The sequence below is a fragment of the Argopecten irradians genome, chromosome 4, assembly GCF_041381155.1.
Source record: "Argopecten irradians isolate NY chromosome 4, Ai_NY, whole genome shotgun sequence".
In the NCBI taxonomy this organism is placed as follows: domain Eukaryota; kingdom Metazoa; phylum Mollusca; class Bivalvia; order Pectinida; family Pectinidae; genus Argopecten; species Argopecten irradians.
Genome location: NC_091137.1, coordinates 41,178,053 through 41,195,595, shown reverse-complemented (window position 1 = coordinate 41,195,595; position 17,543 = coordinate 41,178,053). Strand labels below are relative to the sequence as shown.

The 17,543-nt window shown below is 36.4% G+C and overlaps 1 protein-coding gene across 4 annotated transcripts in view; it reads right to left on the bottom strand.

Moving 5' to 3' along the window:
- LOC138321684 (breast cancer anti-estrogen resistance protein 3 homolog) overlaps positions 1-14,825 on the bottom strand; it is a 75,441-nt gene extending 60,616 nt beyond the window's left edge. Inside the window, exon 1 of one of the 4 annotated variants that reach the window (XM_069265552.1) lies at positions 14,644-14,825. In XM_069265552.1, coding sequence (XP_069121653.1) covers positions 14,644-14,789 — 146 coding nt within the window. In that variant the 5' untranslated portion in view covers positions 14,790-14,825. Of the gene's footprint in view, positions 1-4,686; positions 5,592-8,983; positions 9,536-14,643 lie in introns of those variants that run through there. The other 3 variants (XM_069265554.1, XM_069265557.1, XM_069265559.1) reach the window with 3 other exon arrangements.
- Positions 14,826-17,543: the final 2,718 nt, after the last annotated feature.

Sequence of the window (17,543 nt, the reverse complement as noted above, 5' to 3'; positions counted from 1 at the left end):
AACTCTTCATCCTCAGTGTCAGAATGGAACAGTGCGGCAAGCTCTGGACTCAGGAGACAGGAGCTGGTGTCCATCATGCTGTTATCATCTTCATCTTCGGACTCCAGTGTGGTGGCGGACTCCAAGATTCCCAGGCCTAAAGTATCCATGTTGTAACTTCAGCAAGCGTTGCTCTTCGCATTCTGCCCAAGTGAAGCTGTGTTCTCCGGACCCCATCCAGTCTTCCCATCTCAGCCTAATCCCGGTCTTGAAAGTTCGGTTGACTGCAATGTCCAGTGGCTGTAACATCTTCGTCATGCCTCCGGGGATGATGGCTGGGATTGTATTGATCTTCTTCAGGTGGTTCTTCACTTCTTCAGTTATATGTGCCCTCATCGAGTCCATCACCAACATGGCCTTTTGAGTATAGAAAAATCCGCCCGGTCTCTGTCTAAAACAGTTTGCCAACCATTTCTCCATCATCTCTTGATCCATCCAGCCTTTGGGATTGACTGCCACCACAACACCTTTCGGAAACTTCTCCTTCGGCATGGTTTTTCTTTTTAAAATTACCATGGGCGGTAATTTTTTACCCGATGCTGTCACGGCAAGCACACAGGTGAAGTGGGCCTTTTCATGTCCAGTGGTACGGATGGAAATAGTGTCGCTCCCTTTCTTCGCCACGGTCTGGTCCATCGGCATGTCAAAGCATAGTGGTACTTCATCCATATTGACGATACGGTCACCGCTGATGTTGTGTTCGCCGATCTTAGTCTGTGTGAACTCTCGGAAAGTTGACAACTTCTCTTCAAAGTCTGTAACCATCAATTATCTTTTTATAGTGCTATCTCACTGAAGCATACCACACTCAGTAAGACTATAATAACCAGGCACAATTAAACCAGATGCTCAATTCTCTTTATGCTAAATGCTAACAGGAGCAGAAAATACAACTTTTGTAGACTTTGGTGTGTCTCAGGTAGGGAACAGAACCCAGAGCCTTTTTCACCGTGACAAGCATACAACTCAAAGCCATAAGTTAGGCAGTGTAAATGAAAACATCATTTGGGAAGAAAAAAAAAGACAAGACCCTTAATTTTAATAGTTGCCTTTTACAATCATGCAATGAGGACAACAGGTATAATTCAAACACCCTACCTACAGGGTTGAGGGAAAGAAAGGGAACATACATACGCTGCAATATACATGCTTTTACAAAGGACCAAGAGAAAATCTAGCTAGAAATGGTTGGGGCTGAGTCTTCTCTAAGCAGCAGGTGGCTCTTGCTGGACAAACTAGAAAGGACCCATCACATACTACCAGAGCTATAAGGGTTAACCTTGTGTGTTTTGTTCAAGGACAGAGTCAGGGTGTGTTGAATTCAGAATCTCTGATCTTCATCGTTCATTAATCAAGAGTAGATGTTGGAATATGTGTATCAGACAACTATGATAAGATGCTAATTAATGATTTAGATAACACCTGTTCATCAAAGTATGAACCCTATGACCTATGAGCACTAGTTTTTTGCTGTTGTAAAATGTATAACAGTACTAGTATATTGTAAAACTTGCCAGAACAGACATCTTTGTATAAAGACCATGCACCTGCTTAATAAGACCATTTCTGGGGGTCCAAATTGACCTTTTTTGGTCAATAAAGACCATTTTTCTTTGGCCCTTTGGTCTTTATAGAAAGGTTTGTCTGTAAACCTAAATTTACATTAACATTTATTTCACCGGACTAAGAAATATTCAATAATTTGAATCTTGTTAGATAATGTGGAGGAGTAAACAGAATATGTCTAGAACAGAAGCATACTACTGTACTACAATATACTTCCACATTGGAGTGGGACGATTGGTTCGCCCGTTGTCAGTATAATGTGACAGGGTGGGGTATGTTGCTTGGTGTCTTCGACTGCATGCTTCAGTGATATAGCACTATAAAAAGGGCAACAGTTCCACTACAAGAAGACACAACACAAACATACCGCAGTCTCCCAAAACATGCACCTCGCACTTCACACGCGCTACACACTGCATACATCTTTACATGAGGCCATCTTTACATGACCCTGGCTGTTAAAAGGACATTAAAATAATCAAACAAACAAACAAACAAACAAACTTATATACTGATGTATCTCCTGGTTAATTTTCTAACAAAGAAGCAAGGTTATCAAGTATAACAACATCAACATGTAGTTTTATTACATGAAATGATCATCCCAAAATGAGGCCAATGACTACCAGATTATAATCAGTTTTGTAATTAGTATTCAAAGTCAAAACTAATTGGCCTAAAACTTCAAAGGAATTAGTACTATGCCCAAGCATTGATCAACAGTCAGTTGTCCAAAATGGCCACATAACTTGTATCATTCAGATTCTTTTGAAGACAGAAATATGTAACAGGAGAGGAGAAAATGTAGCGGCCAGACCGGGATTCGAACCCGGGACCCTCAGAATACTAGCTGAGTGCTCTACCGACTGAGCTACCTGGTCACCGATGATCGACCCAGTCCAATCCCGCTACACTCCTCCCTCCTTTCTCGAAGTCTTCGCCCTCGAAGACACACGAGGGCGAAGACACATGAGACCCTTCCAAACACCACCACCGTGGGTTATTTAGTTGGGCGCAAATTCTGTAGCAGGAGAGGAGAAAATGTAGTGGCCAGACCAGGATTCGAACCCGGGACCCTCAGAATACTAGCTGAGTGCTCTACCGACTGAGCTACCTGGTTACCGATGATCGACCCAGTCCAATCCCACTACAAATAAAAGATGTGAGTTATTTTGATATAGAGAGATTGTTATGTGAACAAATGGTTTGACAAACATTTTAAACTTGTTCATCACAGAAACTCCATATTGACCAAATGTTTAGCTCTAGAAATAGAGTTGAAATGTGTCTTCATTGGACAATGAGTTGTCGTGTTTATAAGGGGAGATAACCCTAGTATCAACCACTAATGTTTTATAAAGAGAGTTACTAAACTTTTGATTCAAGGGAGATAACTTACAAAGGGAGATAAACCATTTAAAATAAAAAACAAATATCCTTTGTTGCATCTAAGTTGCATATAACCTTTGACCTTTGCATCAATAGTTATCTAGAGTTAAATAGTTTGGAGCAGCAATTTGAAAATTTACGTTAATTGTTACAAGGTCTTATTGAAATACTTAATCATATAATTATCAAGCATTTAAGTTAAAAATAATGAAATTTAGTTTCAAATGAGGCTAAAATAAATACATACTGATTTCACTAAAAGTTTATTGAGCTCTCTAGCGAGACCGAAGTAAGAACACTATCACAGATCACTTAAGATACTTATAACTGCGATAGAACAGGTAATATATCAAGATAAGTATTCCTTCACTTCCAATTGCCCTGAAAAAAATCAGAATCGCATTCAGGCTTTTTTTTTTTATGTAACACTGTCGCTGTTGATGTGTTGGATAGTTTTTCGACATGACCAATTTCATTGGTGTATAAACAGTTGGTATATAAATATTAGCCACATTTACTTGGATATATATCGGCTATATCTCTAATAAAGGTAATTATCGGGGTGTTCTGAAGTACTCGTTATAAATAGGCCCTCTTTGATACACAATATTTGCACTGATAATCAGATAAACTCCCGCAGACTTTGCTCTAGTTCAAAATATAACTTCCAGTACACACTTGTAATAAAATGGTATACTGAAGTATCTTTATCAGAGTAATATACATAAAGACTGGTCAATTACCAAAAAACGAAATAAATTTGAAATTTAAGCAGAAGAAAAAAAAAAAAAATCAAAAAAAATATTTGAGTAGTCATGGTAACTAGTCAGGGGGAGGTAACTATGCAAAGATAGAATGTTTTTGATGGGACTCCACTTTAGATCTGACAGATCATCAATTAACATGATTAATTACAATCACTGTTTTATATCAAAGTCATAACTAGCTTACTGCAGGGTCACTTCACTTCTGATGTGTGTATACATATACTGAGTATACAGAACTACCTCGGAGGGATACACTCTATATATATACCTACATATAAATGTTTCACTGTAAAACATCAACACTCTTATATGCGACTACTACACGACTTTTAAGTATGTTCAAGTCCTGTTTTCGATATTTTTAGTGTGTCCTTTTTATTTCTCCCAATGTTAAACACCATAAAAGACAAAACCAGAAAATTTCAACATCACATTTCCAACTTACACAGAACTCAATCGGAACCTTATTTCACTGAAGTAAAGAATTCTTTTGCTCATTGAAGTTCACAAATTGTAAAGATTTTTCAGTGCAGTTGAATTGTAAACAAAAATACCATTATCTTAAATAGTTTAGGCGTTTTTACTTGCATAGCTGCACAATTCTATATCATGCATGTAACATGATATTTCAAGAAACCCCAAAAGCTTGATTATGCGTAAGATAGTCATAAATTAATTTTGGCAATGTTTTTAATTCAAATTATAAGATTAAAGTCAAACAGAAATCTGAACTTAAGGAAGCAGCTCGCCTAGAGATAATGCCGAAAATGTGGGAAAATCTCCTGAAAGTTGCTGAAACTTCAAAGCAGATCAACTGACCTTTGAGCTAAGAAATGCATGCATGCATGTATGATAGGTAATGCCTTGTGACAGATTGCAGTTATCTAGTAATAAACTACCATATCTCAGATTACATAGTATTTACCTTGATAAGTCAGGGCCCAAATCTTCACCAATTTGATACATGGTTTTTCCCTCCAAATTGTCTATGTCTGTTTAAATGGCTGTTGAAGGATTCGCACAACTCAAACATAGCAAAAAAATTCTTAGGTTTTTTTCTTTTAGTTTGTAGATACAAATCTCTGTGAAATATTTCTGCTAAGTCATAGTGGCAGCTTTTATCTTCAAATTTCTATTTCCGATTTGGATTTCTGATTTCCATTTCCAGATGTAATGAAGCACCCATGTGAAAACTAGCAGCTCTAATACAGTTTTTATTGTCTATTTCAGCAGCAAAGATTGAGGACAATCAAATTGTAAATTCTTCCTCCAAATATTTAAAGCAAAGATTCCAATGAGATTTCTTGATCAGAAACTTTTTTTCTCAACATCAGGATATACATTGGTACTTAGCTTTCTGAAAAGATTTTCTAAGAACAATCCTTTGATAATGTTGACAAGTAGCACGAATCTTCTATAATCCTTAGTGTTTAATCATTAAATTCAGTTTTGATAACATCTGGTAGCATCTTTGATGAAGAAAAATATACAACACTTTTAACAAATATCATGATTCCAAAATGGGTTCCAAAATGAAGTTGTCGATGTGTTGGAACAGTTCTTTACCACCGCCATTATGCAGATGTATGTCACATTACATGTTACATGTTAAAACTGCAGGATCAAAAGAAACACCTCCAGTCGTCAAATTTTCAGGTAGACTCTAACAAAAAGGCACAATGTGGTATCCATGACAACACACGAACAGGTAAAAACACCAAACTCTGCAACTTTTGATGAGAAACTTGGAAGGAAGCAGAGATATAAATGGCAAAAACACTTAGCCCTACAAACAGACTACAATATTGTTGTTGGAACTTCCTCACGCGTCTGACAATTATTGGAGGTGTAACGAGAGAATGTTTACAAGGAACCTAAGTAAACAATGCAGGTATACAGACAGTCTCTAGACAGACTGCCAGAAATATAAGTAAAGTACAATATTTACACAGGAATCATTGTGCTAGTGACACAGTACGCCTATTCTTATATAAATAACTGTGCTAGCATGAAGACAACTCACATTTATTTACTGTAAATAATCATTTGGAAATGTGTAAATATATGTTTATATTATGTAAACTTTTATTTGTTAATTTTTTACTGATAAAAAAAAAAAAATCTTCAGATTGGTAATACATAGAAAAATTCTGTATGTGCATGCTTTAAAGTTAGAAAATTATGTCAAAGATATATCAACAAGTTACAGATATCATAAAATATGTCCGTCAAACACATTTTATGTTTATAAAGAACACACATATTATATAAGTAAAATGTAAGAGGGGAGACAACTCCAACATTAAAAATGTCAAATTTTATCTTTCATCTGACAATTTATGTTACCTTTATCTCTAGGAACCAGTTGAGCTGGTTTTCATGTGATGCCAGAAATAATGAGGTTTTGGATAGTAACAAAAAATCATAAAAACAACAGTATTCCATGCAAGTTGTTAAATTCATAATCATTTATATATTTCATGTACTTGTATGCCTAGTGTAAATGTCTATTTGCTTTGAAAGGACTAGGTTCTGGGTTTAAACCCTGGTCCCGCTGCAAAGGGGCCCTGACGTTAAGGACCAATTTCGATCTAATCTTTCATAAAATTATGACATAGAGTATGTCATTAATCAATTTACAAAGAAAATCAAATAGAGAACCTACACAATGTTCATGGTTTCAGTTTGTATTTAAGTCAACACAAGTGAAATTGAGGTCTCAAAAAGAGGGAGGACGCTTTTAGGGACAAGGGCGCTTATCATAAGTCAAATAAAGTACAGTTTATATACAACTTTAAACTTGGCATACAACTGAATATTGCTTCACATTTCCTCTCTCTGACTTGAGTAAGTCTGTTGCTGAGATGTGTGACTTTGGAGATCATCTAACTGAATATTGCTTCACATTTCCTCTCTCTGACTTGAGTAAGTCTGTTGCTGTGATGTGTGACTTGGGAGATCATCTAACTGAATATTGCTTCACATTTCCTCTCTCTGACTTGAGTAAGTCTGTTGCTGTGATGTGTGACTTGGGAGATCATCTAACTGAATATTGCTTCACATTTCCTCTCTCTGACTTGAGTAAGTCTGTTGCTGTGAGTGTGACTTGGGAGATCATCTAACTGAATATTGCTTCACATTTCCTCTCTCTGACTTGAGTAAGTCTGTTGCTGTGATGTGTGACTTGGGAGATCATCTAACTGAATACTGCTTCACATTTCCTCTCTCTGACTTGAGTAAGTCTGTTGCTGTGATGTGTGACTTGGGAGATCATCTAACTGAATATTGCTTCACATTTCCTCTCTTCTCTGACTTGAGTAAGTCTGTTGCTGTGATGTGTGACTTGGGAGATCATCTAACTGAATATTGCTTCACATTTCCTCTCTCTGACTTGAGTAAGTCTATCAGTGTGATGTGTGACTTGGGCGATTATCTATCTGGTGTAAACCTATCAGTGACACAGATTTATAGCCTCGTTACTGCCAATCATGACCTAATTTAAATTAATGTATGTCAAATCACACAACAGAACAGTTATATCATTCAGATAAACTAGTGACTTGTGACATTGTACTTGCTGTATAATGGACATGTTGTACACACTAAAATAGCTGTGTTCATTGTTAGGCTCATAACGGCAGGCAACATATTTTAAGAAAACTATACAACTATTAAAGTAACTTGAAAATCTTTCTTCACTTATGAACAATCAGTGAAGGTATTACATACTCGGAACGCATTGTTACGCTAGGTCACATCAATCAATCAATGAACGCTCTCTTGTGTTTGGCTAGTGGTAAAACCCTACTATTCCATGTACCCAAAATATACTAGTCCAGTAGCTATATTCATGTAGTCTAAAATCAAAACCTTCTATCTGAAAGCTAAGCATATGTCCTGATAATTTGCAAAACCATTAGTCTGAAGACCCAAAGTGGTATAGTCTGAAAGTTTGTGAGTCTGAAGTAACTACCTTTATATCTAATGGGCTCATGTTCCAGCTCCTTTCAACCAAGATTTTTTAAAATGTTTTGGGGACATTTTCTGATATTCTTGACTAAAGACTATAAGTCGGAACTAATGGCAGAATAAGCTAAGTTAATTACTCAATCTCCTAGCTTTATGTATTGGCAGAAACAGGGATTCAAATAATTAAATTAATTCGGAGGGGAGGAAATCTTCTACAATTTAAGTGTTTCTTAAAGAAATCCATTCATGCATATACCTTATACATGTATAACCAAGTTTTAGTGAATTTCTCTGAATTTCTCTGAATTCCCCTTATGAGCCCCTCTTATTTCTCACCTGGTGTTAGGGGTCAAAAGTCACTACTTTTCATTCTGTTTTGTTAACCCCAAATACATCGATACTGTATTTAAATAAAGATTTATTCCATCCATTTTGACACCTCAAAATCGCTGACAAACTCATTACACCTCTGTCAAAGACATTTTCGATACGCGCTCGCTAACAAACCACCAAAGCAAATTTCAGTAAAACAGTAATGCTATTCATTGGTTTCCTGTATAGAACTGTTGAAACTTTGTATAGTGAGGATTTTCGCGTACAGAAACTAAAAGTCAATAAACTCATTTTGTTGTATAGCTGTATTTAGATGTTCAGTTGCAGAATGTATTTTTCACAAAGTACCGAGAACAGAGACAAGTTCATTGGCTTCAGATTTTGTTTGCAAACTGCTGGGTAGTCAAATGTAAATATTTCTTCTCTTTAGGAAATAATTTAATTCAAAGTTTTGCTTTTGAATGCATTATCAGATTAAAGAAAAGAAAAATCCCTTAAACCCTGCAAATGTTTTCATACAAGACAGAAAGTAAGTTAAAGCATGCTGCTGTCAGCTAACGATAGTTTAACCTTTAGGTAGTACACAAATGGTACTTTACTTGAATTGTAACACTGGAGAGGAGAAAATGTAGTGGCCAGACTGAGGCTTGAACCCGTGACCTTCGAACACGAACTGGTTATGTCCTACTGATTGAACTACCAGGCTCCGATTTCTCGAAACAAAAGAGAAGACTTAAGTCAAAACTTTGTTTTGAGAAATCGGAGCCTGGTCACTGATGTTCGGCCTAGTTAAATTCCGCTATAGAAATAATTAAGACAATTGGTAATTTCCATAATTTTCATTAATGATTATTTTCAAATGTGAAGATAACATAAATGACAATTTATTATGAGTGTTTCTATATATAGACAGTTCTTACCTATTTTCCAGTCTCTCTATCACTGCCAAGAACTGGTCATCCATGACGGAGTGCAACGTTTTAAAAGGAAAATAATTTACACACACTTGTCTCGTACTTTAAGATGTATTCAGATCATTTTCATTCCAGTTTGGAAAAACAAATTTTTGCATTGAAGATGTATCAAGTTCTGTTTGGCATTTCCATGTTGACATAATTACAATGTTATTTTTTCTTCGTCCCAAGCTGCGGAACATTTCTACAATAACATGAACGTTGTCATCTGACACACAGCTTGGTACAAACTTAACATTACCAAGTGGTTCGGAACAAGGTAGAAACTTTCTCTCGGCAAAGTCACAGAAGTTAAGGTCTGTCCAAACAAACTTAATGAAAACAAACACAGGTACATCTTACCGTGACCAAATCCCCGGTGACTGACCCACAGGCCGACATTTTATTATGTTATCTTAGGAAACAGGCTCCAATAAGTTTGATGTCAGACGGACTAAACTTATAACAAGAATCCTTAAATTAATGAGATTCGAATAATCAATCAGATCAGTCAGTCTGCAGATCTATAGGAACAGGGTTTGAATCCTTCAACATAGTGAACTTCCATTTCCTAGTTGGTTACATCTTGGAATAAAACTCTGTTGATTGCGACTTTTTCTGTCACACAATTTTATGCATCAAAATACAACTGTATCAGTACTTTTCCATGATTGTTGTCAATACAAGTAAATTTTTCACAATTCCCTGAAATCGCCGAATTCTTTCAATTTTCAGGTCTGCCAAGTGCTGCACTCTCAAATGGTTCAAATGTTCTTTTCACCAGACAACATCAGACCGGAATGACAATCTGAATTATCCTTGTACATGTACCTCCCGTTTCCTCAGCATGACAGGAAACCCTAAAGGTCAAATCCAGCTCTGATGAGGTTCAACTACAGGTTGACCAATCATTAAATAGCCAGTGGTCACCATTAAAAGTAACTGTCACCCTATTAATTCTGCCCTTTTCATAACCACACCACAGGTCCCTCTATAAAACAGCTCTTGATTCTGAAATCTAAATTTATCGCCTTTCAGCGACCTGAATACATTCCTCTAACTGGGGAGGTAACTCAAGGGAGAAGTCGTGAACACACATTTTTTATCTGTATAATATTACGGTAGCTTTGACTTTTGTGAAGTTTATCTCACGTGGGTAGTAGAGGATGTTATGTATACCAAGTTACCAACAAAGAAACATACACAGGTACTTGTATCAATTTCTCCGAGGTAATATCAATTTACGCCACGACTTAATATTTCTGTAAATTATCCAACATATGTCTTGATGGACTAGAGCTGGCACAGAAAAATGTCGCCAAGAAAAGTGAGATTGTCACTGGTATTTATACTGATATATGATTTATAGTCATTTGTTATCTGTCAAGGTATTAATGTATATGTACCATACTAATGTGTAGTAAACATGAATTTCACAACAATGAATAAAGAAATAATTAAAATCCCAGACTATAACATTTATTATATAGCAGCAAAATGTATGGCATCCAAATAAAAAAATATTTGAACACTTGAGATCTGTATATAAAGGACATCTGTGTATCAAGGACATCTCTGTATAATGGAAATCTGTGTAAAATGGACATTTGTGTAAAATGGATATCTGCATAATTGGACACCTGTGTATAATGAAAATCTGTGAAAAATGGGCATCTGCATGTTTGGACACCTGTGTATAATGGACATCTGTGTATAATAGACATCTGTGTGTAATGGACATCTGCATATAATGCACTTGTGTATTAGACACTTGTGTATAAATGGACATCTGTGTGTAATGGACATCTGTGTGTAATGGACATATAATGGACCTGTGTATAATGGACATCGTGTATAATGGACAACTGTGTGTATATGGCATCTGTGTAAGTTTAATGGACACCTGTGTAAAATGGACATCAGTGTATAATGGACAACTGTGTGTAATGGACATCTGTGTGTAATGGACATCTGTGTATAATGGACATCTGTGTATAATGGACAACTGTGTATAATGGACAACTGTGTATAATGGACATCTGTGTATAATGGACATCTGTGTGTAATGGACATCTGTGTATAATGGACACTTGTGTATAATAGACATCTGTGTTTAATGGACACCTGTGTAAAATGGACATCAGTGTATAATGGACAACTGTGTGTAATGGACATTTATGTGTAATGGACATCTGTGTATAATGGACAACTGTGTGTAATGGACACCTGTGTATAATTGACACTTGTTTATATTGAACATCTGTGTATAATGGACACTTGTGTATAATAGACATCTGTGTTTAATGGACACCTGTGTAAAATGGACATCAGTGTATAATGGACATCAGTGTATAATGGACATCTGTGTATAATGGACATCTGTGTATAATGGACATCTGTGTATAATGGACATTTGTGTATAATGGACATTTGTGTATAATGGGCATCTGTGTATGATATACATCTGCATATAATGGACATCTGTGTATAATGGGCATCTGTGTATAATGGACATCTGTGTATAATGGACATCCTGTGTATAATGGACATCTGTGTGTATAATGGACATCTGTGTATAATGGACATCTGTGTATAATGGACATCTGTGTATAATGGACAACTGTGTATAATGGACAACTGTGTATAATGGACACCTGTGTATAATGGACAACTGTGTGTAATGGACAACTGTGTGTAATGGACACCTGTGTATAATGGACATCTGTGTATAATGGACATCTGTGTATAATGGACAACTGTGTGTAAATGGACACCTGTGTATAATGGACATCTGTGTATAATGGACAACTGTGTGTAATGGACAACTGTGTGTAATGGACAACTGTGTGTAATGGACACCTGTGTATAATGGACATCTGTGTATAATGGACACCTGTGTATAATGGACATCTGTGTATAATGGACACCTGTGTATAATGGACATCTGTGTATAATGGACATGTACTGTGTGTAATGGACACCTGTGTATAATGGACATCTGTGTATATGGACATCTGTGTATAATGGACACTGTGTATAATGGACATCTGTTATAATGGACATCTGTGTATAATGGACATCTGTGTATAATGGACACTGTTATGACATTGTGTATAATGGACATCTGTTTAAGGACATCTGTATAATGGACACCTGTGTATAATTGACACCTGTTTTTATTGAACATCTGTGTATAATGGACATCTTTGTATAAATATTTGATAAAGGACATCTGTGTATAATAGACACATATGTATAATGGACACTGTGTATAATGGACATCTGTGTATAATAATGGACACCTGTGTTTAATGGACACCTATGTGTAATGGACATCTGTGTATAATGGACACCTGTGTATAATGGACACCTGTGTATAATGGACACCTGTGTATAATGGACACCTGTGTATAATGGACATCTGTGTATAATGGACATATGTGTATAATTGACATTCATGTATAATGGACATATGTGTATAATGGACACCTGTGTATAATGGGCATCTGTGTACTACGATAGAAAACCTTTGCATAAAGGACATCGGTATTTAACAGAAATATGTGTAGACACACTATGAGATGGATACTTTTTCAAAGTATACATCTATAACAAAAATGTAATTGATTGATGGTAAAAGGCTTTACACAAATTCCTTTAAGTGCTTAAAACTGTCACTTTGTCTGAGGATTAAAACTTGGCTAAAAAATTATAAACTTACCCCACTGACTCAAACCAGACCAAATCTTCACAATAGTACATGACTCTCTTCTATCAGAATTAATTAATAATAATCTGTGTCTAGTGTTAGTAGCTACTAATAGATGTGACAGTGACACAGATGAAGGGATGAGTACATTTTGTCAGTCACAGGAAATACTCCTGGTATGATGTGTATTATGTATAACCATATACAGTATAGGCTTATTATAATTTAATAGAGGATGATTATGTGACAAAAGCACTATGTCATACTAAAACTAGCAAAATTTCCTGGAGATTAAAACATAAAAGATAAATTGTGAGATAACACTACTCCATAGAAAACTAAAAATGTACATCACAGTATACATGTGTACAGTAGTAATAACATTACGTATGACCATAAAATGCGAACGTCATTATCTATATTGAGTGGCCGCAAATGTTTACCACAGACGCATGACCTCATGCACGTGTCCTAAAGACACGCGCCTGTCCAAAAACATGCCCCTGTGGTCTGTTGCCACAAAGAAATGTGTGCCTGTGCTGTGGTTTTAATTGTGACAAGACGGTCTCCACATTATTTGTTTATTATTTAACATACTAGATTTCTTTCTTCTGTTATTTTCATCGCCATAAAAATTGAACAAAACGCAGCATAGACATCAGCTAACAAACTTACCTTACGTCTTCAGTTCCACGCATGCTTTACCATAAGTAAAATATGTAACATAAAAGTCACGGTACCGATAATGATCACTACACTTTCAAACATGACATATATTCAACATATTAATCGCCTTTGCCACTTGACCGTTTGTCCCACTGCTGGTCAGCATCTGGACCCCTCGACCACTTCTTCAATAGATCGAGTGCATAAAAAGTCAAGGTCGACCTACCCAGCGTGTGTAAGTACACAGGACCATGTGAACTAGCCAAGAGGGGCACAACTAACTGTATCAATTGTACATACCTGTATGACACTATGCATAAACAACACAGCTACATTTACAGTTTTATTTTCACTTTAATTTATAGAGGAAAGCGTGACCTGCCTTTTAAACATTCTACGCATATTAGGCCTACCCCATCTCCCCTCAAAAATATATCACATGTCCCTGTGACAGAAGCTGCCAGTGTCGACGCGCTGTTCGCAGTTTTATTTGATCATTTAATTTTCTTCATTGCTATTTATATCCAATCCTCATCGTAATTTTTAGCTCGCCTATTCGAAGATTAGGGGGAGCTAATGTTGTCACCCCGGCGTCGGCGTCAGCGTTGGCGTCCCATTTCACCTTAAAGTTTTTGAGCAAGTTTCTGTTTCGTCAATTGTTTAAGCTTAAGTCATCATAAATGTTCATGATTTTATTTTCCTAATGTGTATGGATGCTGAACGTGATAATACAACCAATTTGGGGCCCTTTAGGGGGTTTTTGAGTCTGTTAATTTGTCATATTTCCATGTTAAAGTTTTTGAGCAAGTTTCTATTTTGTTAATTGTTTAAGCATAAGTCATCATAAATGTTTGTGATTTTATTTTCCTAATGTGTATGGATGCTGAACGTGATAATACAACCAATTTAGGGCCCTTTAGGGGTTTTTGAGTCTGTTAATTTGTCATATTTCCATGTTTAAATAGTAAATACTTGAACATCAACTTCTTCTGAATAGGCGAGCTTTACCCTCTAACATTTGCCATTCTCAGCAAACATTCTTCGTCGTCGAAAATGCATCGAATTAGCAGAGGCAAAACGTGGAAAACTTGTTCATGTTACATGAATTGACATTTTCTCTTTGACATTTCACTAGCCTTTGATATACTGCGCATTTTTTAATTTCTTATGACTCATTCATTATACACACGGGAGTTTTTAATATTAGAATCAAAAGCATTTTTTATCATAATTACATATAATTCATACATACCTCCTCATCCTGGGCTCGGAGGGGCATCGCCTGGCCATGTTTAGCATGACTTTCTGGGGATGGGGAGGGTTCGAGGGGACCGTCCCGGTCAGAAGTGGGGAGGATAAAGTCCGGGAGAGGGGCTGCTCCGTCCTTGTAAAATCCATCGTATCCTCGAGAATAAAATCCACGGGAAATTATCCGAGAATGAAGATACTGAATTCGTATAGGGAAACACAATAAACAGACCTCCAAAATCAAATGTGTGGTTGGTGTTGCTGTCAAAAAATATACATCCGAAAGATTTTAAAACGAAGCACATATTATCATTCTTCCAAATAAGACTGGAACAAACACTTCCAAGACACTAGTACAGTCAGCAAGGACCTGTAAAATCCCATGTGTGAAATTCACTGAGCACAGTACAGTTCAACGTGTCCCCAGTCAACTGTTTTAACTTAGAAATTCAATACATAATAGCCCGCTAATATCTGATAATCCATGTGTCAAATTGTCCATTCTTCTGATCTCTCCAAGGGTGGTTCGCCGACTCGAGCTGTCCAAGTATACAGAAAATAATAACCTTTTATGAACCAGCTTTATCATGTGTAAAGATTATATACCGACTAATTACAAAAAATAAATCCGACAAGGTAGTTCAAATTTACATCCATCAAATCATTTTAAACGATTCATGAATTTAAACAATAAATGAAATTTGATGCCGTGAACTCACCAAGCTTGCAATTAAATCGCATGTAAATTTCACAGTGTAGCTCATGGTGTATATAGCAGTCAACATGTGTCTGTCATAAGTCAAGCTTGTATCTGTCCATTACATCAAATACCCCTCTCCCTTTTGTCACAGACATTGATTTTCCCTTCCTCATATCCGCCCCGATCTAACGACTGTGGGGTTTCTCTGAACTATCGTTAACGGGGATATAAATATCATCTTCGAGGAGTTTTCTCGTCATTTTTATTTACCGATCTGATCAATTTTATAGCACAAGTATAATTGATTCTGTTAAAGGGACATGAATCAAAGACATATTTTACAAATGCATTCAAAATTTTAATAAAAAGAAGAAAACTGACAATTAAAGGAACAAAGAATTGACATTATGAGAAATAGACATTGAAAAACAGGCAATGTTGTCTACGGAAATCCCGGTCGAACTTTCCTCCTGTTTACAAAGCTAGAATAATAACCCTTTAATGTCCCACTTGTGAAATCTATAAATTATATTTGCCTTGTAAAAGCTAATTTGCATAGGGTATTGACTTTACAATAACACAAGGATTACGTCAAAGTCACCATTACGGTATTTATACTACCAACATTATACAGCTGTTTATAAACTTCACGCCGCACCAGACGTAATCAACATACCGACACTTGTCAGAAGGGCAATAAAGATATACTTTTATATTTGAATAGAATGAAAATTTTGAGATCATATTTCTTTTCTTGTGAAAAATCAACGAAAATTATCTTAATGACAATTTAAAGGAAGCCTTTACACAAGACACGTGCCATGCAGAAAGACAACGTCCATTAGCATTTCCGATCAATTTCATGCTATGGTCTAAATAGGGCATTAAGTTACAAGCTAAAATGACAAAGATAAGAACAAACTCCACGAATCGATTGAAAACGTTTACCATCGCTGCTCAAAGAAGCCAATTGCTGACAGTATGCACCACGGAGTTGCATTACCCCATTTTCGGGTATTACAGATGTCAGCGGAACCTTTTCTGAATTGAGTATTTTCTTGCTGCGGACTTTCTTAAATAAAAATGTTGGATTGACCAAATATAGATGAACGAAGAAAGTTCGCATTATATCACATATATACAAATATACAAGATTATGCACTAACTTCAAAGACTTACTAATATCGTTGTCATAACACTGAATGTCTTGTACCAAGCTAGCCCTCAATACAGTGACAGATCCGTTACATCTCATATAGACTCTCTGCAATATAAAGATGTCCTTTTGCTGTTATTTAAAAACGCTGTTCCTTTTGATCTTCTCGATACATATCAAAATGCCACGAAAGTGTTCGGTGCTGCTCTCCGCAATATAGCTAACCTTGGTATAATAACAAATTGAACGTAGTTAAGTGGTCTAGAGACGTTACGTTCCACAATATAACGAGTGTCTTTCCTGTTGACAACACTACAAGATGCTAAGTTAAGCTCCCAGTAATGCGTTCGTTATGGCATCACTGACCAAATGACGTTAGTGAGAATCAAGCTACCGTCGATATGGTGACAAATTAATCGTCGTAGAAGTGCAAGAACCGTTGCTTCCCAAAATAATTTGGTGGTTTCTTTTCCTGGCACCACAACAAAACACTTTTGAATGTTGCTCAAGTTTCCAGTGATGTTCATATGCTTATACGACGTTACTGAATTGTCATTTCCAGACGTAACACGAATTCCCGTGACCTGCCGAATTAACGTGTAGTTCTGGATACAGATAATCACTATGTTTACACTGATTTATGTGGGTGTGTCATTCACACCCCGGGGTACAGCGATATTGTTGTGTATGTCCATCTCAGTAATGTACCTAACCCCTAACTAGGCTCTAAATCGCCAGTTAACAGGACACATGTCTTTTGTCAGGCTAAACTATGTCCTTTGTTGTTGTTTACACCTCGGGTATCTCTCCACCCCTAAACAGTCCGACATTATCCTTTCTGGGTGATGTGTTCAATTGAGGCCGCAGTTTTCTGGGTCATAATGAGATGGTACTTCTAAATTCCTAAGGACATTTTCAAATGGGCTAGGTATGTCGTTTTGTTAGTCAAAGCACTCGTGAAAACGCCAAGAGTGAAATAGATAAATAGATAAGACGGTTTTTGGACTGGAGTAATTACATTTGTACACAGAATAAACACAGAGTTCGC